This window comes from Amborella trichopoda, chromosome 10 (assembly GCF_054954075.1).
Source record: "Amborella trichopoda isolate Santa Cruz 75 chromosome 10, AtrichopodaSantaCruz75HAP2 v2.0, whole genome shotgun sequence".
NCBI classification, from domain to species: Eukaryota; Viridiplantae; Streptophyta; class Magnoliopsida; order Amborellales; family Amborellaceae; genus Amborella; species Amborella trichopoda.
In genome coordinates, this window is record NC_142345.1 from 6198941 (window position 1) to 6215876 (window position 16936).

Consider the following 16936-nt stretch of genomic DNA (forward strand, 5'->3'; position numbering starts at 1 on the left):
TTCATGAAGTGATTTATTTTACTTCATGAGAGGGAGGTGGGGAGAGGTTTGCCTCTTCATGAGGGGGTTATTCTCCAATGAATGACATGCATCATGCATCATTAGCGTGTCCATTTATGAGAAGGTTACTCCCACATGAATGAGGGGGGTTTTTCTCTTGCTATAAAAAGGAGAGGAGAGGATCTCTCTACATTCAACAACACACACATAAGAAAGGGTGTAAAAGCTCCATTTAGGAGAGAGAGGTTGAGTGAGAGAAAGAGAGAGTATAATCCCTCTCACATTCGAGTTTTAAGAATAGAACCAGTCCTGAGATATAGAGTTGTACGTTAGAGTCAAGCTCAGACTGCTCCTCAATCTCATTTGTAGGAGTATTCGTGAGGTTTCACCTCGCTTGGGATTTGCCGTGTGGAACAAAATTATGCAGCTCTAGTAGTTGTTGAATGTGCCTACTTGATTCAATCATTCATCTCCATATTCGTTCATTGAAACTCTTTTGCGAACATTGACGTATGATATGTGATTCCTGATTGTTTATTTTGTTTTCGTTTTAGCTGTTGGACTGTTTTTTTTCCAACATTGGTAGCAGAGTTATAGTAGAACCGGGTTTCTGATTGTGTCCGCAACATTGCTTTCGCTTTACTTTTGAAGGCTTGGTTATGGTTAGCTATGATGTTGCAAAGTGCACATGACGGTCATACTAAGACCATGGGCAGGTAGGTGCATTATGTAACCTTATGTACCAACCACATAGTCACGTAAGCATTATGCATTGAGGAGTTGCCAACGATATGTATGAGCTATGCAAGTTGATGCCTCCTAGACCGTGAGCGTTCATGGCTACCTGATTTTTATAGGCATAACATGCTAAGCCATGCATGGCAGGCCCAACTCATTTTTTTTGGCATTTTAAGGCGCAAGTTTTTCTAAGTGGGAGTGCATCTATGAAGGTGCGCCGCTTGCAAATTGTGAGGTATTTGAGATGCTAGATCCAAGAAATAAAGTTCGTATTGATTACAAGCAAGAGCTCAATATGGCCATGCGAAATTATCATATCAAGACTTTTAAGGGTCAAGTTTTTTTCAAGTAGCTAGACAATTAATAAGCATAAAAAAGATAATCTAAGCGCAATCATAGATCAAACAAACCATTAGACATCTATATTGATAGGTGCACTTTTGTTGTTTTACTTAGAATGGCTTCTAAAAACGTGATAGTAGATCTTGCTAAAGGCAAAACGTTGAGTGGGGGCAATTTTCCTATGTGGCATAGGAAAATGCAATACCTTCTAAATGAGCAAGGTACTCTTGAACACCTAACTACCATTACGCACAAACCTGAACAAGGTATTCCAGATGAACTTCGTTGTGAATATGAAACATGAGACAATGCTAATCGTAGCACTCGTTTTACTTTGTTGAGTACTATGGTTGATGACTTCATTCGTGAATATGAAGGATTCACTACAGCGAAGGCTATGTAGGATGCGCTTCAACAAAAGTATGATGGCACTTCCGTTGCTCGGTTACCAGTCTTATCTATAGCTTTTGAGGTATACAAAATGCCTCCAAATGTGTCGATCGCAGACCATGTCAAAAAAATATCTCAAATAATACATGACCTCGAAGCAGCTGGAAACAAACTCAGTTACAATAAATAGATGTTCAGATTGCTTAGGTCTCTTCTCAGTGTTTTAAAATGTGGCCAGATCGTCGCATATGCGGCCGCATCAGGTGCTATGCTCCACCCGACGCATCGCACTTTCCTGCATATGTGGTTTGGAGAGATGCACTCGCATCAGAGCCGCATCCGCATCGACCGCATCAGGCCGCATAATCTATCCGCTATTTTTTTCAAAACTGTACCCCTCGAGTAGGGGCAATAAGGCCATTTCGACCTTTGAAAATGGGGGGAAGGGTTTGGGAGAGTACTAAACCACTTAAACAACATTTTTCAGCCACATCGATGGCTTTTACTGGATCGATTGAATCAAAGAAAAATTTGGGCGAAAATTTTATTTGTTGAAGTTCTTCAATTTGTAATACAAGATACTACAAACTAAATGTCTATAAAGATTAAAAGTTACAAATCTATGAATTTATCCCAGTATTTTTCAAATAAAATTTGTAAGTTTAAAGAGTTTCATGGACTAATACAATAAAGTTACAAATTAATGAGTTTATAAAATGTATTGATTTTCATAAATGCTCTGATATCGTAAAGTTACAACATTTAATTTATAAAAGTTTACAAATCGAGTCGAAGAACTTCATGGACTATCTTCACGATTAAAGAGTTTATAAAATTTGTATATTTAAATTTTTTTTTTGCAGAATTGTGCTTATGGTTGTTGATTGTCGACTATTTTATGAAGCTAGTTTTAAGTTTCTATCAAGAGATAGTGGATACAAAATCTCCGACAGCTAATACTTTTGGAGTTAATGAATAATCTTAATACCTATTATCACATATATCACATTCATATATATTTTTTATGCATTAACCTTTTTTTTTAGCTGGTTTATAATTTTTTTATATTTATGAACCACATCGCCACGATGCACCTGCATCCGGACCGCATCACCGCATCGAGCCCCCCAACGCTGTTGGCCGCATCCCATATTTTAAAACACTGTCTCTTCTAGAATCTTGAGAAAATATCAAGTCACTAATATTACACAATGAATCTGTAACAACTTTTTCCCATCTTTTCCATCAGTTTGAGATAAAAGCTAAGTTCTGCTAATCTTTTGGAGCTAAAACCACTATAGTTGCCTAATCAAGCAAGCCTCGACTTCGTAAACCTCAAGTAAGTCAAAGAATGGGGCACCTCAAAGGAAGGAGCAACATACCAAAGAGGCTGAGGAAAATGAAGAGGCAGAAATAGACGCAGGAGGCGCATAAGGGACAAATCTGAGATAATTTATTACAATTGCAAGAAGAATGACCATTATGTATGCGAATGTCCTAAACTTAGAAAGGTACAAACTGATTTCCCTAGCTATGCAAATGTTTGCATTCAAGTGCTTGCTGCTCATTTACAATTTTCTGGGTGGATTGTGGATTCAGGAGCGACAAGGCATATGACGAGGGATCGAGAAGGGTTTGTTGAGCTCCAAACTTTGCTCATTGGAAGCCAGAAGATTTTCATGGGGACTTACGCATCAGAAGATGTGCTAGGGGTTGGAACTTACCAACTCTGATTTTGAAGTGGACGAACCATGACGTCCTCTATGCTCCTGGAATGAGAAAGTATTTGCTTTCAGTTCTATGTCTAGTTAGAGACATGTGCTTTATCAGTTTCATGCTTAGTTAGGCGACATTTACATTTCTGGATGGTTTTCACTATTATGACCGGATTATGAATGACTTGTTTGTTTTGGATAATAATGTTGTTAATGTTTCACTTCCTTCTACCTATATGATATCTTCATTATTGTCCACCTCTTCTATTACATACAACTCCATAATATGACATGCTAAGCTTGCCTATATATGAAAAGATAGAATGATCCAATTAGTCAAAGAAGGATTCTTGTCTTTATCTAAAATAGACCTACGTATTTGTGATCTATGTATAGCCGAAAAATCAATTAGAAATCCCTTTAGGAAAGCAAAGAGAGCAACTGGTCTTCCAAATGTAATACATTTCGATATTTGTGGTCCATTTAATGTGTCGGCCTGTCATGATTCCTGTTATTTTATCATATTTGTCAATGATTATTCTCGCTACGGGTATGTATATCTAATCTCACATAAATCTCAAGCAATAAATTGTTTTGTTGTTTTATGCTAGACGTTAAAAATTAATTGGATAGAAGAATTAGATCTACCAATTCCAGCAAGCAAAGGCATCAAAAAAGGAGATGGTGGGACAAATCAGAAGAGTTGTTTGATCCAAGCCCGAAACTTTGAGTTTCGAGTCCCTAGAGGTAAGTATATTTTTCTTTGCTTAATTTAGTTTGTTTTTCTTCATTTAATTATTTGTTTTATTTTATTGTTTCTGGAAATTAATTCATCATTAGATTTAATTAAATTTAGAAGCATTTTTTGTCCAATACGGATTTGGAGCTGGCGCTGCCAGTGGAACTCAGAAAAAGATCGGATCTGTATAGATCTGGGATTTTTCTGAGCCTATAATTCAAGCGACCCCACTTTCTCTACCTTTTCAAAAAGTAACTCAGTTTTTGCTAAGATTTGAGCAGATCTCGTGACAGAGATCGATGCAGATTGAGCGTAAACACATACACTTCACCCTAAAAGATCTAGCTTTCCCGAACGATCTATCTATATGCATGCCGTGTGATGGCACATGGATGAGGTTTTGGCCCCCGTCTCTATAGGCCACCATCATACACAAGGGTCACACAGTCCCTCGGCTCACTCATCCGAACATGTTCTTCGACCTCATCAAGGGCTAACCATGAACCCTCCTCGATTTGTTCTTCAAGCCCAAGTAACATGGGTTTTTCTCAAACGACTGGCTTAGATCGTCAAGCACAGTCCAGTATCTGTAAATATCGTTTGCATGGTATGGTCCACGAGGAACCACACTTCCACTGAATTCATGTTCCATTATATCATTTCATTTTACAAGTACTCATAAGGCCTTTAAAGGCCACATAAACCCAACAATTTTTTATCTTATGAGATGCATAATCGCATTAGTATGAAAAACCTCATGACATGGATATGCTCATAAATGTTAAACCCACTTAGTAGTATAAACTTTCTAATATTTTAAATGTATCTGGTCCTCATGGCCAAGTGGGAGATGTTGGTATATGTGAGTGGTCATGGGGCTTCACATGTCTCATAATTCTCTATCTTATTATTTATCTTAATGTTTTAATATTTATCATTTAAAAGGCTTATTAGATAGATAATATGCCTTTATCCAACGGGTAGATGATAACTACCCATCTCCTAAGATTAAAAGGTCATGTTTTTCAGATATTCCAAAAGGAAGCCGAACTTTGGAGAACGACCTCCTCCATCCCTTTATAACTAGGTTTTATCATGGCTATAGAGAGGTACTTACAGATAATTAATTTTTTGAGTTCTCAGTTGTTCTGGTAAAACCTAATCTCTGTGATCCCTAGTCTCACGACACTGTCATTAGTCTTGGGAGCTTGGTGTTTTTCATCTCTTCCTATCAAAACTCTAACATCTTGTTGGACCCAAAAAGACATTCTAGCATATCTGATGTAGATTTGAGGTATTATAATAATTAAAGTAAAAAACATCTTCTTTTTGGAGTTAAAAAAAAAAGACTCCCTATTAAAATGGAAGCCAATATCTCTTGTAAAAAGATCAACTACGTAGGAAGCACTAACCAACACACCAACCTACGACTTACTAATAATAAGTTATATTATAAATATTCGGATTTTTAAAAACCAAAAGTTTTTAATTTTATTTTTGAAAACCCAAAATTTTTTAAACATTTTGGTTTTTTAAAACTGAAAATGGGCAATTCTGTATTTTTAAAAAAAAATTAGGAAGTTGAAAAAATAGATATATGAGTAATAACAGAAACTTTGAGGTATTTCAGTAATAGCAGTAAATATAATATATTATTTTTCCTAAAATTTAAGGTATAACTTAACTTTTTATTGGAATTCACCATCCCAATGAGATGAACGGTGGGATATTCATGCAGGCATATGCCCGCATGTATCTATTAACCATTTTTACTAGATGAAACAACTAAAATTGAAAATAAAATATTTTAAATAAAAAAGATCAAAATACCCTTATTATATTTTAGTCTATTTTTTTGATACAAATATTTTTTCTATTTTAGTTAATCCATTTTTTAAAATTACTTTATTTCTCAAATTTCATATAGATTTAATTTATAAATAGAAATATAAAAATAAAAATATTTTTTAGCCCTTTGATGAGACAATGTTCCATTTGAGCCATTGAATATTGCCTGCGCACATGTTGTGGATGCCATACTATCCCTATTCTAATTTAGATTCGTTTGGTTGTTTTTTAAGTCTTTCGTTTCTCTAGTTTTGTCTTCTTTATAGTTTTCTAACCTTCCTCACATATTTTTAACATAATATTCAGTCCCCACGTTTTTTACGTATATGAAGTTGCGGAGTTTTCTAACCTTTCTCACATATTTTTAACATAATATTCGGTCCTCAAGTTTTGGACGTATATGAAGTCACGGATGAGTTGGTAAAGAAATGGGGAAATCTTGATCAGGTAGTTATTTCATATTATTTATTTTGACTAATGTATCTTTTTCCTCTTTAAGATCAATATAAGCTAAGTAATCTTGTCCCAAAAAAAAAAAAAACTCGTGTATATGGTTCTCCATAATGATGAAAATTATGTAAGGTCTTAAATAATTAGGTATAAGTTTTGGGCTTGATTGTTTAGTTGTTGATGATTGATTTTTTATCATTGAACTACGGATAAAATAAGTATAGTTCTATAAAACGTTGCAACATGCTATTACGGGTAAAGTTGTAGTGTTGTAATTGGTTTCTACACGGGGCAAAGTCACCGTTATTTTCAATTAAGTCGTTTGGTGATATTTTTCAATTAGCGAATTAAAAACTTTTCACAAGGGCCTTTGCGTTATTTTAGAACTTTTTCCTTAATTATCAATAACAAACACTATTTTTAATAGAACAATAAAATGACCATAATTTGATTATGTCCAAGTTAATACTACGATGGAAAAGTTTTAGTGATTGAAAATATGTCCAATATTTTGACCTCTGATATAAAAAAAAAGAAAAATTATAAAAAAAACTCCAAGCCCACACTTTCTATGCAACTTACCCTGACATTTTCTTTCACTTTTTTTTTTCAAAACAAACTTTTTACGCAAAACCCCCAAGGGAAAAAGTTCATTTTTTTTAAACAGAAATGCCCTTCTGTACACAAAATTCACAACTAGAGTTAAAATAGACTCATGCCCTTTTAGGGCCTTTCCAGCACCAAAACAAAATCTTTTGGAGGGGTACCTTATTTTGATTGTTTAAACCTTATCACAACCTGCATTATTTATATAGAAAAGTATACAAAGATACTATTTATTTTTTCTGTCTGATTTCAAACCTAGTGGTTGTAAGATTGTCACTAACTAAATCCAAAGTTCCAAAAGAAATTCTCGAACTTATTGAGACACCCAAGCCATCCAAAATTTGTGACCTCCAAAAGTGAATTTAGAATATCCTAATATGAAAATTTGATCTTAAATTATTTTATCATACTTAAAAATAGCTTCCAGCCATAAAGTTATCATGTATATGTTGGATATGGGGAAAAAAAGAATTAAATCTTAATGCATATTGCAACACATTATTTAGATTGTGTATTTTTTAACTGTTTATGGATATGCTTGATGTGTACAATTTTTTGAGCTTAATGAGGGGCAGAAATAGATTTTAAGGCCATAGTAAAAGATTTTAACACCAAAACAATATTTTCCAAAAAGGTTTGAAAGTGTGTCTTACTTTGATTGTTTGAGGTAGGCACTTTATACAAACCTCAATCATACATAAGAGTTCTTTAATAAAAACAAAATTCAAGAATTTAATTTTGGAAAGGCAATAATAAAAATATTATTCTTTGCTTTTGAGAGAATGTAACAAGATAGGAAATTGTATACTACACGTAACAAAATAGGAAAGTATCAAGTATTTCATTGTATCACAAATATATATACAATGAAAGAACCACCACAATATTAGTGTGGGGTACAATTATTTTTTCAAAAGTTCATTTCTCTCTCTAAAATTATTCATGGCATTAGAGCATGTATTTATGAAGCAACCTTCTAACTTTGTTAGCTCAGAATATCCAAATTAAGTTTGCAAATTAAAAATAGCTTTATATGGTCGCAAGCAAGCGCCTCGAGACTAGTTTAATTGATTTAGCGCATATTTATTATCACTAGGGTTTTATTGCAATATAGCTTATTTCATATCTATTTGTTTATCACACTACTCAAAGCATCATTATCCTTCTCTTCTATATCGATGATAATATTGTTAGAGGTGATAATTCAGATATGTTGGAATGTTTTATTTCTCTACTTGAAAGATCATTTGTAATAAAAGATCTTGGATTTCTTCACTATTTTTTTGTCATAGAGCTATCATATTTTTCTGGCGGAATCTTTTTGTCACAGAGAAAATATGCCCAAGAACTTTTGCTCGTGCCCTAATGTTAGGTGTCAAACCTAGTTCAACACAACCACAATGAAGAATGATGTTAACGGGAATTCTTATCTATTTTATCCATCTCTTTATCATAGCATTGTTGGTGCATTCCAGTACATCATCATAACACGGACTAACTTTTCATATAGTGTTAATACATTGTGTTGATTCATGCATCCCTCTACAATTGTACATTTTCAAAAACAACATGCATTTCAAGTAGGGTTTTGAGATGCACAACATTGACCGATGAGGTTTATAAAAGGCCTAACCTTTATGAAAACAAAATAACGCCTCGCCTCAAATCATTGTTCAAAAAGCACTTTTGGCAAAAGAAATCTCCAAGATGGTTCTAAAATCAATTTCTAACACCAACAATGAAATTTGAAACTACAAAAGTGCATCAGATCTAGATGATCTATAAATATTTATTTTAGGGTGAAATAAACGGTATAGATAATTTGTTACAATATACACTATTTTTAGAGTTTGAAATTCTACTTTTTTTTCACAACCATAATGTTCAAGTCGAGATGATGATGATTGATGTTAAGGTTTTCCAATGCTCAATTATAATTTTGGACGAGTTATGAGGTGAGGCTTTGCTCAGCCCTATCAAATCATTTTCCCTTACTGAAAAAACCCCAAGTCACATTAAAAAAAGCAATAAAAAATATAGACAAAAGAAGGCCAGTATACCGTAGAGTGACAGCTGCCATGGTTTTTCTATACTTGATAAAATATCAAACTATACTATGCACCAAACTAACCTACCCTATTTTTCTTTTTTTTTCTAGTAGTCAGCACTTTCCACTAAAAAAACATACTTATCTTGAAAAGTTTTCTTTAAAAGGATAAAAAAAGAGCAAAAAAATATCTATGAGCCCTTTCTAGATTTTCTTTTAGTGAAAACTTGTGGCCCATGCGCTGAAAAAGCAGAAAAAGCGAAACAGACAAATGGCTTTCTGAGTGGGCATATTCAGCATGTCCTGCCTCCAAATTCCAGGGAAGACTCATCTCTCTCTAAATGCATGTCTAGTGAAGGCTTCTTTCTCTCTCTCTCAATTCTTTTATAGCTTAGATTCTGGTGAAGTGAAACCTGCAAGTAGGGCCCATGAACATGGATGGAGATGACGCCATGAAGAAGAAGGATGATGATGCATCAATGGAGGAAGATGCATTTGCAGGTGTTGAGGTCCCTAAATGGAGGGACCAAATTACAGTGAGAGGTTTGGTTGTGAGCTTTGCCATGGGGTCTCTCTTCTGCTTAACAATACAAAAGCTTTTATTGACAACTGGTATTATACCTGGATTCAATATGGCTGCTGGCTTGATTGGGTTCTTTCTTGTGAAGACATGGAATAAGCTTTTGGAGAAGGTGGGTGTGGTTACAAAGCCATTTACAAGGCAGGAGAACACAGTCATTCAAACTTGTGTGATTGCTTGCTGTGGAATTGCAGTTAGTGGTATGTGCTCTCTATCTCATATTGTTTAAGTTAAGGTGCTTAGTCTGATTTAGTCTCTCTTATCTCTTTTCCTCTTTGTATGTGCTTTGAGACAAGCTAAAGCTATTTGGGCTCTCTCTCTACCAATGATTTGATGTGGGTTCTAATTTACTCCAAGCTTTTCCTCATTTGTCGAAGGGTGTGGTTTCTATAAGGTTGCAACCTTAAACAATCCAATTAAGGCGCACCTCCAATTTTATAAAATGTAATTTTGGTGTAAAAAATTATTAGGATTATCTGATAAATCTATTTTCATATCTAATTATAAAATTTTAAACTTCAGAAATTGTTAAAATCAAATAGATCTATAACATAGTGAAATCTTGAAAATAGACTGTCTAGATAATGGGTTGCGAGATGCACTATTTTTAGGCTCCAAATCTTTTTTTTTTCTTTTTATATTCATACATCTCAATGTCAAGATGATCAATTAGAGGGTTTTTCAATATTAAAATAACCTTTTCTGATAGATTTTTGAGGTGCATCTTTAATTCTACATTTTAAATTTTCAACCTCATATAAACTTTTTCCTTTGAATTCTGCTCTCTCTTATGATGCATTTTTGTTCAAAAATTCATATGGGGTTTTCTTAGTTTGTGATAAACAGGGGGATTTGGGACTTACATCATTGCCATGGACGAAAGGAGCAGAAATCAAAGTGGGCCAACTGATTTTCGTCCCAATGGACCTTCTAGTGTTAAGAACCCACAATTAACATGGCTCTATGCTTTTATCATCACAGTGAGCTTTGTGGGACTTTTCTCTGTTGTTCCTCTGAGAAGGGTATGCTAAAGCAATGATTCCATAATAAAAGTTTACTCTTAGATCTTCATCCATGTAAAACTTAATAGGTTTTGGGGGTAATTGGGTTCAATTATTTATCAACTGTTTCTATTTTTGTCACTTTTGCAGATCATGATTATAGATCACAAGCTCACATACGTTCTTGTGAATTTATAAGTTTTTTGGGCAATGGGGTTCATTTCTTTGTCAAAATTTCAACTGTTTCTATTTTTATCAATTTTGCAGATCATGATTATAGATTACAAGCTTCCTTACCCCAGTGGGACTGCTACTGCAGTTCTTATAAACAGCTTTCACACTCCCAAAGATGAAAATAAAGCAAAGTAAGCATATCTCTCTCTCATTGGAGCTGCTTCCCCCCTCTCTCTCTCCAACCCTTACCCTTCTCTTCTTTTACATTATTCCCATCCCCATTGACTTATGAATCTTTTGAAAGTTGAAACACAAGGAATAAGACAGTAGAGATTATAAAATTAAGAAGAGAAAGGAGAGATTATAAAATTAGTGCCCGAAGAAGCAAAGGACTTCTGCCTTTTGTAACTATTATCATAAAACCCCCATTTCTAAAGGGAAATGTTTCCCAACAACATATAAATTACATGTGACCCTACTTTTTAACCATTCGATTTGAATCAAACGGCTACAAAATGTCATGACAAACACTATTTTATTTTTTATTTTTTTCTACAAAAAAAATTTGGATAAAAGTTTGGGCATCCCATTATAGAAGTATGGTGAACCTGGAGAAAATAAAAAATAAATATTTTCTGTAAAAATACATGCGCGCCCCATGTATGCGTGCTCCAAATTTTGCTTCAAAATTATTCATAAAACAAAAATAAATAAATAAAAAACTATTAACCACCTTATCAATAGATAATAGTTAAGAGCTAGCTTGTGACAATGTAACTCAAGCCATCCCAGCCATCTACTCATAACAGTGAGACAAGGGTCACATACACTATATACATGGAAAGCCCTCCCATTTCTAAATGCCCAATTAATAGTTTTCCTATCCAAAATACGCTGGACATGTCATCTTGACATAACCCCATGAGATTAACTTCACTGGGGACTTCAGTTACCTTTGGTAGCACAGAAGTCAAACCATATACATTCAAATCCCCTCACAATTTCTTGATTCATGTGCCCTTGTTCTTTCTCTCTCTATCTTGTAGCAATAACTGATGTTCAGAATTGCCATCCACTCTTTACATGTCATTAACTCATGTGGCTTCATCAATTCTTGTGACCCATTGTTTTTCTCTTAGAAGCCTGAAAACAATACTCTTGCCACCCATTATCTTCCCTTTTTCTTTTCTTGTTTAGGTTTCTGCCAAATACCAAAAGCAACATACAATTTTCTGGCTGAAATCTGCAAAAAAGTCAATTTCAGACTAAAATCTGCATAAGTCTAAGAAGGATGAGTCATATTTCCTAATTCCCAATTGGGTATTTTTAGTTGAAATCAGCCAATGAACTTGGATAATTTTATCCAAGACAAAGCTCAAATAAGAGAAGAAAGTGCCCAAAATGACTAATTGGCTAATTTAGTTGAGATTCATCTAATTAGCCAAGGCATTTAAGTAGACATGAGGCGAAAACAAGGCTAATTAGAAGTAAACTTCCTTTCTTTTTCTTGTTTGTTTTTTGTTTTTTGGTAATTAGAGATAAACTTCAGTCAGGCTAATTGACTTAATGGTTGGGAGATTCTTGGAGAATAATCACTTGAAACTTTTGAAGGAATTTGGAAAATATCCAAATGCATCGAACTTTTCTTTTTGGGGGGCCAAATTTCAAGTTTCAAATACCCCCTCTTTTACTCTAATTTTTTTTCATTAGTCAATCACTTATCATTGATGTTATGCTCCATGTTATTCGACATGGATCAGGAAGCAAATTAAAATCCTTGGGAAGTACTTTACAATCAGCTTCCTGTGGAGCTTCTTCAAATGGTTCTACAGTGGTGATGGGGACTGTGGGTTTGGAAATTTCCCCATCTTAGGCTTGAAAGCACAAGAGAATGGGTAAGTCTCTTTTCAAACATGTACTCTCTCTCTCTCTCTCTCTCTCTCTCAATTTGCTTTTACAACCTTATAAAACCTTGGTTCAACTTCTAAAACTGACCATAACAAGAGTTAGACAAAATCCTGACCCATGTTGAATTATTTCACTTTCAGGTTTTATTTTGATATGAGTCTCACATATGTTGGAACTGGAATGATTTGTCCCCACCTAATTAACATCTCACTCTTGCTTGGTGGAACTATTTCTTGGGGTCTATTGTGGCCCCTTCTCAAAACAAAAGAGGGGGATTGGTACCCAGCAGGCCTTAAGGAAAGAGATATAAAGGGCCTGTCTGGCTACAAGGTGTATATATCAATTGTTTATTTCTTATCTGTAATTTTTATTGAAATTAGTTAAAGTTCCCTCTCTCCCTCTCTGAAAATGGGCCTTATCTCTTCAAATTTGTAACAAACTACTAATTAGAGGGCCATATTTAATGTGTTGCAGGCTTTCATTGCCATGGCACTAATTCTTGGAGATGGGCTTTACAACTTGCTCAAGATATTGGCAGTCACTATCATTGCCTTCTACAAACAACAAAAAAAGAAGCAAATGGCGACGCTTCCGCTCTCACATGACAAGCCAGGTAATTGTCATCCAAAATTCAATTTTACACATGTTTTCGTATAGTTAATGTGCATCCATGCATATGGAGATGACATAAGAATGTACATCGTATTGGCATGCATGTCTGCAAACTTTCATGCCTATAACAAAGTACTACTGCATGTGCGTGTCCATGCATGATCACATGTATGTGTATGTCCATTATGCCTGTTCATCATTATGATACTTTCCTCTTCTCTCTCTCTCATCTTTGCCCTTCAGAGGAGGCCCTACCGCCTCTCGAGGCACAACGCAATGAGATCTTCATGAAGGACCGCGTACCTCTGTGGTTTGCCGCCTCAGGCTACACCGCACTTGCTGCCATCTCCATGGGCGTAATCCCAAAGCTCTTCCCCTCTGCAAAATGGTACTACATCCTTATCTCCTACCTCATTGCCCCTGTTATGGGGTTTTGCAATGCCTATGGTTGTGGCCTTACAGACTGCAGCCTAGTCAGCACGTATGGAAAAATTGGCATCTTCATTTTCGCAGCTTGGGCTGGTCAAGATGGTGGGGTCTTAGCTGGTCTCGCCCTTTGTGGGGTCATGATGGTAATAATTATTATTACAAAATATTTTTTGAAACTGTTTTACTATTATGAAGTAACGATGTACAACTTATTAAAAAATAGGCTATATTTACAAAATAATTTGAGTAAAAAAAAGTCCTACAATCCATATCATGCTTACTATATCCTCATGAAAGTAGAGTCTCAATTATGGCCATGAAGATGGTGATACAGAGACTTTTGGACCCTCAAGAACATGGGATTGTCTTTGATGGTGGGTCCCCCTCCTCACCATCCAGTCCATTGTTTGGGTTATAGAAAAGTATAGTATGATTTGTATGGTCATGATAGTCATGTGATAGGTGGCAAACACACTCCCTTCACCACAGTCCAGCCTGTAGAACGGACGGTTATAAGCCCTACGACTATATTACTTTCATGCATGAACAATGAAAGTAAAGTACTTGCCCAAAAATGGAATCCTTATGAATGTAAAAAAGCCAGATTCGTCGTCATGGGTTCAGACAGTGATGGACAGAGAATGCAACCTGATATAACATGAAATAACTTTGATGGCACGCCCCTCTCTCTTTCCATCACCTCCAAGACCCATTACATGAACAGTCATGACCTTCATGAGCATTGGTTCCCCATGGTAATGAGGATTATGGTGTATGGTGTCCTTAGGTTGAAAGAATTTATTTGTAAATGGCATTCAAAAAAGAAATACTTCTAATAGGAGTAGCCATTGTTTCCTTTTTCTATCAGATCATAGTGCAGACAGCCTCAGACCTAATGCAAGATTTCAAGACTGGGTACCTCACCCTATCTTCACCAAGGTCCATGTTTGCTGGCCAGATCTTGGGAACCCTCATGGGCTGCATCTTGGCTCCACTGACCTTTTGGCTCTTTTGGGTAGCCTTTGATGTGGGGATCTCAAAGGAATACCAAACTCCATATGCTGTAGTTTATAGAGAGATGGCCCTTTTGGGGATTGGTGGGGTCTCCACTCTCCCTAAGCACTGCCTCTCTCTGTCTTGTGGCTTCTTTGCTTTCTCTCTATTAACAAACTTCATCAAGGACTTACTTCCAAAGAAGGTGTCCATGTACATTCCCATACCCATGGCCATGGCCATACCATTCTTTATAGGCCCGTATTTCGGCATCGACATGGCATTGGGTTCGTTGGTAAATGCAGTATGGGGTCGACTAAATAAGAGAGAAGCCGATCTCTTAGGGCCAGCTGTGGCTTCAGGATTGATATGTGGAGATGGGATATGGACTCTTCCAGCTGCTGTGCTTGCATTGGCTAAGGTGAACCCATCAATATGCATGGCCTTTTTATTTAGAGGTCAAGCTGCGAAACTCTCAGGTTAGCAGTGGGAATGGACCCATATGTTTGATGATATGCATTTGTAGTCAAGTTTGGTTGGTTTAAGGTAAGCATATTGATAGTTCGATAGTATCGGTTGGTTCTAATGGCAATTTGAAGTGAGTGTCTAAGAGTTGGATGCAAGATAAACGGGTGGGGATTTTTTATCAGTGCTCTTCTTTGGGTTCTCTCTAACAGGTAAATGTCAGAAATGTCAAAGAAGCATAGTTTTCAGGTTTTTCTACTCTCTCTCTCTCTCTCTCTATTGTGGTGTACCCATGGGAGCTGAACCATTGAACATCTTACCCATTTACAACTATCTCATCTCCTGGTCATATTCCTGATCATGTGCCTTTCTGTGGGTATCTTAGAATTAAATCAAAAGATAGTGTATAATCTTTAATAGTTCATCCCTCATCATTATTTGGATAAATTCCTCAGCAACAAATCATAAAATCTCTCTTTGAGTGGATTGGAAAATCTGTAAACCTTTATATGGAGTACGTCATACACCATGTCTATTCTGGCATACATACACATCCCCTCATTGTTCACAAGCACACACTATATCTGCTGTCACCTACACATTAACCGACTGTTCACAAAATCAACTCAAGTGATGAAACATAGCCCCACATGCTGAGCAATCATCTTCATACCATACCTACCAAAACTGTTTAAAGCATGATTTTCCCAAAAGAAATACTCCAAGATTATTGGGAGGTGATTTTCATAATAATTTTTAAAAAGTAAGCTCGGTTTTTTGAACAAGATGTCACAGCATTACAAAGTAAAAAAATAAGATTCAATGAACTTTTTAAAAATTATCTTAAATTTATTCTTCTTTGTTAGTTTTTGTTCTTATCTAATTGGATACATTTCTCTTTGAGCATCATAAAGGTATTATTAATATGGATTTATTCATTGATCAGTAGCATTATAAAATGAAATCCTTTGTTTTCTTGAAAATTAATACACTCCTCTCTCTCTCATACTAACGAATATATAAACGTTTTTAATCCACTTTTTCAAGTTAAATCAAAACCAATCACATACTCTCCGCTGAAGATATTCGGCACTTCATTTTCTTTGGATCCATTTTTTTGACTCCCTTATTTTTGAACCAAAACCAAAATAATAGACTTTTTCGTTTAAATTAGACATTGTTCTTTACCGCATATCCATTTTAGTAAGAGAGAATGGATTGCTTGAGCAAGAGGCAATGGATGGTATCCGACTGCGTGTTACAGAATGCACACCTAATCAGTGCTCTAAAAACAGGCACGCGATCTCATAACTGTTTATGCTTGGAACCGGTGGGCAGGCGGTGGAAGTCTTGCGAAACCCATTGGTTCATTTATTAGTAGTGTTATTATTATTTGGTTTCATTAACAAAAAGCTTCCCTGGATAACCAGCCAATTCCTAATAATCCGGATAGGAAGAAGTCGGGGATCAGTGTGGGTCACCAGTCCTTGCCGGTCTGGTCCTTCGTCTTTCCAGATCGAAAGAAGTAGGGGATCGGTGTGGTCACCAGTCCTTGCCGGTCTGGTCTTAGGTCTTCAAAAGAGTGTTTGTAATATGAGCACAGGAGAACATAGTAGCAGGGAAGGCGCGACCCCAGCAAATGTAGAGGGGCAGCTTCCCACCACAATATTTCATCAGAATTAAAGAATGAATGCAAGTAAATCAAAGATTTGCATTAATCATCATCGTTTTAGCCTTTTTCTAATTGTTATTTTTATATCTCCTCCATGAAACTTCAGCCTAGCTGACTGAGGCGTGCATCCAGTTCTTTTGTGAGAAGTTCAAGTGACACATGCGTCAAGAAAAATCTCAGTTTACAGAGCCAAAGTACGAACTCATTCTTGAAAAAACTATCAGAGT

The 16936-nt window shown here is 35.7% G+C and overlaps 1 protein-coding gene across 5 annotated transcripts; it reads left to right on the forward strand.

Annotated features, from left to right (window-relative positions):
• The first annotated feature begins 6342 nt into the window (after positions 1-6342).
• On the forward strand, positions 6343-15484 carry LOC18435772 (putative metal-nicotianamine transporter YSL12). 5 transcript variants are annotated; one of them, XM_011625661.3, is made up of 8 exons: positions 6357-9655; positions 10302-10477; positions 10724-10821; positions 12391-12525; positions 12679-12868; positions 13013-13151; positions 13394-13722; positions 14448-15484. In XM_011625661.3, the coding sequence occupies exons 1-8, from the start codon at positions 9304-9306 to the stop codon at positions 15054-15056; spliced, it is 2028 nt and encodes a 675-aa protein (XP_011623963.2). In that variant the 5' UTR covers positions 6357-9303; the 3' UTR covers positions 15057-15484. The 5 variants fall into 5 exon arrangements, 4 of the variants coding, with proteins under 4 accessions (XP_011623963.2, XP_088705569.1, XP_020523820.1 ...); XM_020668161.2 differs by having other exon boundaries at positions 6389-9655; positions 10288-10477; XR_016042504.1 differs by lacking the exon at positions 12679-12868 and having other exon boundaries at positions 6343-9655.
• The last annotated feature ends 1452 nt before the right edge of the window (positions 15485-16936 follow it).